Source organism: Netta rufina, assembly GCF_964035555.1.
Source record: "Netta rufina genome assembly, chromosome: 1".
NCBI classification, from domain to species: domain Eukaryota; kingdom Metazoa; phylum Chordata; class Aves; order Anseriformes; family Anatidae; genus Netta; species Netta rufina.
The window spans coordinates 205,177,565-205,186,778 of NC_140123.1; the positions used below are offsets into that span (position 1 = coordinate 205,177,565).

Consider the following 9,214-nt stretch of genomic DNA (forward strand, 5'->3'; position numbering starts at 1 on the left):
ACTGGCATTCATCATTTCCCCAAAGGTACCATCCACACACAGGAGGGACCTCCACGTACGTACAACAACCCAATTAAATCCAGAGAGCTCAGAGGAAAAAAAAAAAGTCTTTATTCAAATACAAAAGACAGTTGCATAGAAGTGTACTGGTACATTTCTCGTTAAAAAGGTGCTTCTGCAGTAAAAGCCAGAGCAAGAGTTTGCCATCTCAACCAAAGCAGGCAGCTTGCAACATTCCCCTGGGCTAAAAAAAAAAAAAAAAAAAAAACAGGATCCTCTGCCCAGGCAGGATGTGTCCCCAGCACTGAGCCAGGCACCTATTCAGCTTCACTCATCGATAAACAGCCGTGTGATAAAGCTCGAGACACCCATGCTACAGAAGTGCGCTAGGAGCACGTAGACTAGGCAAGCAGAAAAGGCATAATACTTCAAACAGTAGCGGCGAGGTTCAGGACAATCCTTTGGCACCTCCAGGCACTCAAGACCAGTTTAGCCTGATGACAAGAGAGTTTGTATTTCATCTGAGGTTTGGCTTCATTAAGAAGAGGCAGGAGTTTGTTAGTACTCATCCTCATTCGCCTCATCCTCTTCTCCATCTGCTGAGTCCCTTCCAACCTCCTCGTAATCCTTCTCCAGGGCAGCCAGGTCCTCCCTGGCCTCCGAAAACTCCCCTTCCTCCATGCCCTCGCCCACGTACCAGTGCACGAAGGCGCGCTTGGCGTACATCAGGTCAAACTTGTGGTCCAGGCGGGCCCAGGCCTCGGCGATGGCCGTGGTGTTGCTCAGCATGCAGACGGCGCGCTGCACCTTGGCCAGGTCCCCCCCGGGCACCACCGTGGGCGGCTGGTAGTTGATACCCACCTTGAAACCAGTCGGGCACCAGTCCACAAACTGGATCGACCGGCGGGTCTTAATGGCCGCGATGGCTGCGTTCACGTCCTTGGGCACCACGTCGCCCCGGTACAGCAGGCAGCACGCCATATATTTGCCACGGCGTGGGTCGCACTTCACCATCTGGTTGGAGAACTCAAAGCAAGCGTTGGTGATCTCCGGCACCGACAGCTGCTCGTGGTAGGCTTTCTCCGCCGAGATGATGGGCGCGTAGGTGGTGAGCGGGAAGTGTATCCGCGGGTAAGGCACCAGGTTGGTCTGGAATTCAATCAGGTCAACGTTCAAGGCGCCGTTAAACCTCAAGGAAGCGGTGACGGAGGAGACGATCTGCCCGATGAGCCTGTTGAGGTTGGTGTAGGTGGGCCGCTCGATGTCCAGGTTGCGGTTGCAGATGTCGTAGATGGCCTCGTTGTCCACCATGAAGGAGCAGTCCGAGTGCTCCAGGGTGGTGTGGGTGGTGAGGATGGAGTTGTAGGGCTCCACCACCGCTGTGGAGACCTGCGGGGCCGGGTACACGGAGAACTCCAGCTTGGACTTCTTGCTGTACTCCACGGAGAGCCGCTCCATGAGGAGGGAGGTGAACCCCGAGCCCGTGCCTCCCCCAAAGCTGTGGAAGACCAGGAACCCTTGGAGGCCGCTGCATTGGTCAGCCTGCAGTGGAATAATGTATTTTTACCTCTCTCTGAAGGACTATCCCAAATGGCATAGCAATAAATTCTGCTTGAAGCACTTACTGGCCAGAAGAGAAGTAGTTAAATGAAACCGAACTCCACCCTGAGTACATCCAACCCCTGGAGTAGATCCTTTCCCATCACCCTACTAAGAATCTTTAAGTAGGCATGTGTTAGTCAACTTCAGGACCTCCATGGAGCTATCATAGGCAGTTACATATCAGATAGAAACTGAGAACTTGTCCAGAGTTATCAACCAAATGCACATCTCAATACCTGAGGGTAGACAGGAGGTAGCACATGGGTCCTGGACCCTTAGGAGACATCTCAAAAGCACTTCAGCTACATGCAGCCATGTACAGCATTACAAACTTGCCTTGCTCTTTTCAAGCATGGAGTTTGGTCTTGCCAGCCCATTGCAGTTTAAATTAATCTCTGCAGTTGCACAATGGGAACGTGGCCTCCTTGAGGTCAAAAGTCCTTCTCTTCCCCTTCTTACATCTAGCATTACCTCATTCCTCTTCCAACCCCCCATTCACATATGATATGTAGTAACGTTGGCTTTATGTGAAGCTGTACAGGATCTGATGGCCCACTCACAGCAGCAGCCACTTTTGAGCTCAGATAATGTTTTTTTCCTTCAAAGATTATTACCCCAAAACCCAAAGCTTAATCACATAGTCCCCAGTGTGCTATTTTAAGGGAAAGAACACCTTTTCCCTTACCATTTTACGAATCCTGCTGAGTACAGTGTCTATAATCTCCTTCCCAATGGTGTAGTGACCGCGGGCATAGTTGTTGGCAGCATCCTCCTTGCCGCTGATGAGCTGCTCCGGGTGGAAGAGCCCATGGTAGGTCCCAGTCCGGATCTCATCTACAAAGAGGGGCAGTCATGGAGAGCAGCACACAGTTACAGGTCATGGATATTGGTGTGGCAGAGTAGAACAGGTAATAAATCCCCTAGGAGCCCACGTGAGGTGAGTTACTGTAGTTACCACATGCAGTTTGTGCTCCTGCTTGTCGCAGGTGGCTGGAAGCACGGCCTCCATCACCTGCCCTACAGCACACCAAAGAGGAGACAGGGTGCCTCCAGTGCTGATTTTTCCACTGGATCCATCCTAACCAGCTAATGAAGACAAGATTAGGAGCAATTTCTCTAGGCTCAGAGCTTGAGACACCTCCAGGGGTTATTTAGGCCCACTCAAGCTGTTGGATATTTCATTTTCATTTGTTTCATGTTCTATTGACTTGCTCGTTCAGATCCCAATTTAGCACCTTGACTACCTAGTCAAGGTCACCTAAAAATTAAATGAAACCAAACTGAAGTCTACGTTCCTTCCATTAATTTAAATAAGTCACGGATCTGAGATAGTAAGACAGGAACACATTCACCCTCGGGAGAGGCCTAGGAGGCAGGAGCAGATTAGATGCACAACCTACATGGATGCAGGTGATGGGGAGTCATTTCCACCAGGTTCTTGAGGAAAAGAACTTGAATAGGAAGGCATTGCGAATCAAATTAAAGCATCAAATTGAGTTTAACCCCCAGAGATCACTAATGGAGCTGGGGATGGAAGGGGAAATAGCAAATATGCAGCAGCAAGACGTATGGCTCCTGCAGAACCATGAAATTTGTATCACCAAGCAACTTGTAGCACCCACAGAAGCTTCAGAGGGAAGCTGAAGCTTACCCAGATGTGCCACAAGTCCTCGGATGTGGTAATTCACCCTGCAGTACACGACCAAGGTTGATAAACCCATGCCTCTTCACGCCTGTGAGGATCCTGCTGAAGACAGCAGGTCTTTTAAGAAGAGGGATGAGCTGAGGTTATTCGGGATAACGGGTCTGTCCTTCTCAGGTCCGTTTGGAAAGGCAGCCCTCAGCCAGGTTCTGCTGGCTGGAGACGTTTTACCAGAGCAGAGGAGAGTGGGAGCTACTGGGCAATGACCCCGACCCCAGTAAGAAGGGCGAGAAGTCCCGATGACGATGCCACAACACCCTCCTCTCCCACTATTACCAATAACGGTGGGCTCCAGGTCTATGAACACCGCCCGGGGTACGTGTTTCCCAGACGCCGTCTCACAAAAGAAGGTCTCAAAAGATGAATCCACTTGCTCAGCCTCCGGCTCCGTGGGTTTGGCCACCTTGGGGCCGGGGATGGTCCCGTCGGCCTGGATGCCGTGCTCGAGGCAGTAGAGCTCCCAGCAAGCGTTGCCCATCTGCACGCCTGCCTGCCCGATGTGGATGGAGATGCACTCCCTCTGCAAGGGGGGAAAAATGTCTCGTTAAGGCCATTTTTAGACATCCTGTGGCTTAATTTGAAGCCCCTGTGGCTCTCAGTGGGGCTGATGAGGGAAGCAGGAGGCTTCCGCCCACCGCTGGGAGCTGGAACGAGGATCAAACCATGACCTGCAGACCTAGGAAGGGTTTGCCCAGCCTGAGGCAGGGGGAAGGAAGGAAGGAAGGAGGTGATGGGCTTCATGCTGAGGCAGGACGCAGCTGAGCACCGCCGCTGGCTCCTTCTGGTTCAGCACTCACCTGGTCCCACCATGGAGCCAGGTGGCCGCCGATCCCCTTGGGGTCAGGACATGGGGACAACAACTTCAGGCTCCAAAACATCTCTACGCCAAGCAGTGAGAAGCCAAAAGCTGGGAGTCACACCAGGAAACAAAGCTGGGGGACAGCAGAAGTTGCCCAGGGCCAGAATATGGGCAGGCCAACACCGGGGAGAGGCTCAGAGTCCCCATTTACGCAGGTCACCCTCCAGGGGCCTCCCAAAAATCCTCCAGGGGAGGTGTCGGAGGTACCAGCACCTCCTGGAGACTCTCTGGGGACTTGTGATGGTTGCACGCTTCCCTCGATAATTGGCACCTCTGCTGCTTCCACCTCCCCGAGATCAAAGTGCTGCAGTGCCAGCTCACGGCCCAGCTCCCCAGGGGATCCCATTAAAGGGTGCTGGTGATCCCAGCCAGGTATGGCGAGCAGCACCATTGCTCCTGGTGATGATGGAAAGGATATTCTGAGTGTGTACACCCCTAGACATGACCACCCAGCCAGGAGGACCTTGTCCCTTGAAAGGACAACCCTCTAAGCCACACTAGAGGGTCCTGAGCACCAACAGCTCTCGGCCACGAGAAGCCATCAGGACTCAACGCAACTTCTCCTCTCTTTGCCAAGAGGTTTCTCAGCACTCAAGCCGAGCCCAGCAGCCACCACGTGCCCAGACCATCTGCCACAAAGCCGGACACCAACTGTCCAAGCATCCCTCGGCCACCGCAGAGGGACAGCGAGCCCTCCACCCGCAGCTGGTGGAGCACAGCTGAACCCCACGCCACATGCAAGTCCTCCCTCCCTCCCTCTCCGAGCTGATATTTGCACTATTTGGGAAATGCTGCCTGCCACTCGCCCATCCCTCCCAGCAAGATGGTTGCAATAGCTCCTCGCCAAGCTTTGCAGGGGTCAGCGGCACAGCCCCGGCGGGGGCACGGGCCGGGACAGCTGCTCCTCTCCCCATCCTCTCCCAATTTGCTGGTCCCAGCACCTGCTGCAGGGGGGCACTGCCATTTTCAGCCCAGAGAAGAGAAGAAAAGAGTGGCCTGCTAGAAGGAAGAAAGCATAGATCACATTCTACAGCTTCTTTTTTTTTTTTTAAACCCTCCCCATATATGCTGGAAGAGCTTTTTTTTTCCTTGCATTAACTGCATTTTGCAGACTCTGCCCATAGGCAGCCTATTGTTGTCCAGCTGATTTTCCCATTGGAAATCCCATGGAAATGTTTAACTGTTTTATAACCGGGACAGGCTCTCGAAGTCACGGGATAAAAGGAAAAAGTTCAAAAGCCGGCTCGCTGGGAGTTCCTTTGAAGTTTCCTTCCACTTGCAACATGCAAAAGGACACCACCAGATTTTCCAACAAGTCGCTCTTTTGCATGCACGGGAGGGTGACAGTTGGGTTATTCACAAAAAGTTTCATCTCGAGCAGGCAGGGCTGCAAGTTTTTTAGCAGCCAGATCAATCCCCTTCCAGTTTCACAGCTGCAAACTCTTTAGAGCAAAGATTCGATTAAAAAAAAAAAAAATTGTAGCCATGAACCTAGGAGGAAGGGAGACTTTATTCATTTAATATCTAATCCCAAGGGTTTGTAGCAGACAAAGGCAACATGGCAGCTCACTCCTAAGGAAGAAAAAAAAAAACCCTAAAGGTCTCTACAAGTTGCACTAGATCCCTGGGGCAGGGTGAGAGTTGGAGTGTTAAACTCGGGAAAGGGGCCAGCAGTGCCAAACTTCAGGCTTTGCTCTGCCCCACAGTTGCATTTCGAGATATGCTGGTTCCCCCCCTCCAAAAAAAAAAAAAGAAAAAAAGAAAAAAGAAAAAAATGCAACTTGCATTAAAGAGCCAGGCACTTTGCAGCCCTACAGACCCCATCTCAGGGGCTGGGAATTCAGAGGGGGGGGAAAAAAGCAGCAAGAAGCCACTCAGCTGTTCTGCAAGCAAGTCCCTCACTTTTCCCTTATAAGGAGCAAACTCTGAATCAATAAGCCATAAGCTAATCAGCAATTAAATAAAGCTGCTTGGAATTAACATCCCCAAGAGACAGGAGAGCAAAGAGAGCAAGCAAAGCTGTTCAGCCTGGAAAAACCACAGCCTAGACTTTAGGTTTAGGCTAACACAAATATAAGGCATGCTCTTACCATGATGAGACTGGAGCCTCGCTAAGATCTAAGCAAAACAGCTGCTGCCCCTGCCTCTCCCTGCAACTTTATAGCCCAGGAAGGCTTGACTCCACCTGAATATAAAGAAGCTTTCTGCTAGCTTAAAGGAGCAGAGCTCCTTTTTCCCCCGTGCATCCCCAGAAATAGCAAGGGAGAAAAGGGTCTCGTGGAGCCTGGCCGGTGCAAATGCTGGGATTAAACAGCCTGGGGTACAGGGCAACGTGAGTTTTTTTTTTTCTTTTTCGTTTTTTTTTCTTTCCCCAAACAGCCTCAATTAGGAGAGAAAAAATAAATAAATAAATAAAATTATTATTATTAAAAATAAAAAGTAGATGCCAAAGTTGGGCTAAAAAGAAAGAAACTGGGGAAGTTTGGGTACCCCCATATGATCCACTTTATCCAGAAGAAACAATCTTCCTCTTATTCTAATCCAGAGCACTGCCATTGATAAGGTGCTATGTTGTCTATTTTTATTTCCTATTTCTTTTTTCCATATCTCAGTGACCTCTGTGGGAATCTGCTGATTTTTTTGCACCTCCGTGGCATTAGGGTGGAGGCTCAGATCCCCCATTTCCCTCGCCTGCTGGACATTTAGGGTTCCTTTTTCATTTGCCCCACTGACAGCTGACATAGGGACTCCAAACCAGCTCTGGCCCCATCCAGGGGCAGGTCCCCTATTAGGGTAGGCACATCTTTAGGGCTTTAGGTCTGCCCTGATGGCTCGGTGGGCCCTGTGTCTACATGAAATCACCCAGGTAGGGAATTTTCCCTCTGTTCAGCATTTATGAGACCCCCTCTGCTTGCTGGGTCCGGTTTGGGCTCCCCAGTACGAGACAGGCAGTGGTATACTGGAGGAAACCCAGTGCAGGCTGCCAGGTTTGGGGGACAGGACATGGAAGGAATGGGTAAGTGTGAGGCTGGTTCATCCTCGAGAACCTTTTAACTCACCACAAAAGTGGTCAGACATTGGAATAGGAACCTAAAGATGGGGGACTCTTCATCCCTGAACGTATTCAGAAGTCGCCTGCACCCATCCTGATCTAAGTCAACTCCAAGATGCTTTCAGGAAGCAAAATTAAACCTACATGCTCCAACCCAACCTCAGGAGCATCACCAGCCACGGGATGACTTTCTTCAGCGAGTTTTTATTCCCTAATTGTACTCTCAACACCACGTATGGGCTCAGCCGAGCCTGAAGCGTGGCAGAATTCATCCCCAGCTCTGCCAAAAATTGGGTACAAGGCTGCTGGTGGGCAGAGAGATGAGATGAGATGGGATGAGATGAGCTGACCTGCCCGAGGAGGCATCTAGGGACCAGCTTTCCTCCCCAAATGTGCTGAGCCCAACCTCTGCGGGCAGATGGGAGCATCGCCCTGTTCCTGCTCCGGGCTATGCCACGGGTTTAGGGAAGCCGAGCAGGTTGGACACCCTTGTTTTGGAAGTGGGGGGAATTCAGGGCTAATTGGGTCAGGCAGGCTTCTTTTGTTAGGCACAGCCTCGTGTAAACACATTTGGCGGCGGCGTGGCCTCCAAAGCTCCGCTGGGAATCCAGGTGGCCTCCGAGGATAGGGAAGGTATTCATCCCTCCGAGAACCTCCCCAAACGTGCACACCGAGCCTGCCAGTCAGACGAGATCTTTTCTTTCCAGGAGACATCTGTTTCCCAAGGAGAACGGCGAAAATGAGGAACTCTGGAAGTTTTGAGTATGAAATATTCATTTTTTGGCTGACGTCTGGTCAACCTCGAGCTATGCGTGACTACGGGTCGACATTTGGGGTGGCTGATTTCTTCTCTCTTGGGAAACGGAAAGCAAAGGGGAAGAGTGCTGTAAGTGGTGACACGGTGACAGAGACAACCTGCCTGTGATCTCGGCTCCGGGACGTATTTAGAACAGCATCGAGGAGAGGGACAGGGAGCAACCCCCCAGAGGACCCACTGCGGCAGCTCCCGGCCTTTTTATAGCCAGATCTCACAGCTGCTGCCTCCTTTTTCCCACTCCAGCATCCTAAATATTGCCTCCTGGCTCTGCCTGGTCCTCCTGTTGCCGTCCCCACCACGCACCAGCTGCTCTTAGCCTCCACGGGGCAAATCCGTCCCCAAAACTCGCCGAATGAGTGTCCTCGGGCGGAGGGGAGAGCTGGTTTGCGACCACACTCCGGGCAAGCACTTGGATCATTGGGCTGCTGAGGAAGAGAAAACCCTGCTATCAAAAGGATTTGACCCTGGGAAGAGAAAATATTTAATTTCAGCCAATATTAATTGTTGGTGTTGCTCTAACAGGAAAAAGTGGGGGAAAAGAGCTCTGATTTTGCTTCAGGCTGAGCCAAATGTGGGTTTTTGGGGGTGTTTTTGGTTAATTAACTGAACTAAAAAAAAAAACAGTGATTTACGTAGCTCCCAAATCCACCATTTTAGGAGTAATCTGCTCCCGTCTTTAATTGCTCACCCAGTTAAATTCGCTGCCTCTTTCACACGTGAATTTCCCTAGCGTCAGCTTTCAGCCACTGGCTCTCCTCCTGCCTTTTTCTGGGGAGCGAAGGCGGCCAACTTTCCACCCCCTCATCCCCCCTGAAGGCGGTTGTTGTCTTTTCAAGTGAATTTCGTGCTGGCTGAATATGCAGAACAACAATCCTAAAGATCTCCATCCTCTGCGTTAACCTGAACCACCGGATCCCGTTTCCCAGAAGGTCTCCGTCTGCCCCCGTTGTCCTCCAGGGACGTAAAACCCCGACCAACTTTAATGGGAACACCCCAGAGCCCTGGACAAACCTGGTCTCATCCCCTATTTTAGGCTTGCTGGGGCTGCTGCTCAAGTGCTGCTCCTGACGTTGGTTGTCCTTTATCATCACGCCGGGAGGCCCCAGCCCCAGCTCCGGCATCTGTTACTGATAACCAGAGATGATTTATCCAGGCGCTAGCCCGGCTATCTCCAGCGTACGC

At 51.4% G+C, this 9,214-nt stretch overlaps 1 protein-coding gene across 1 annotated transcript; it reads right to left on the minus strand.

The window, feature by feature from the left end:
- Positions 1–558: 558 nt before the first annotated feature.
- Positions 559–3,824, minus strand: TUBAL3 (tubulin alpha like 3; the record flags this gene model as incomplete). Its single annotated transcript, XM_084306323.1, has 3 exons — positions 3,581–3,824; positions 2,288–2,436; positions 559–1,542 (listed from the first exon to the last, which is right to left on the minus strand). Exons 1-3 carry the CDS (start codon positions 3,780–3,782, stop codon positions 559–561), a joined length of 1,335 nt encoding a protein of 444 aa, XP_084162449.1. The 5' UTR covers positions 3,783–3,824.
- Positions 3,825–9,214: the final 5,390 nt, after the last annotated feature.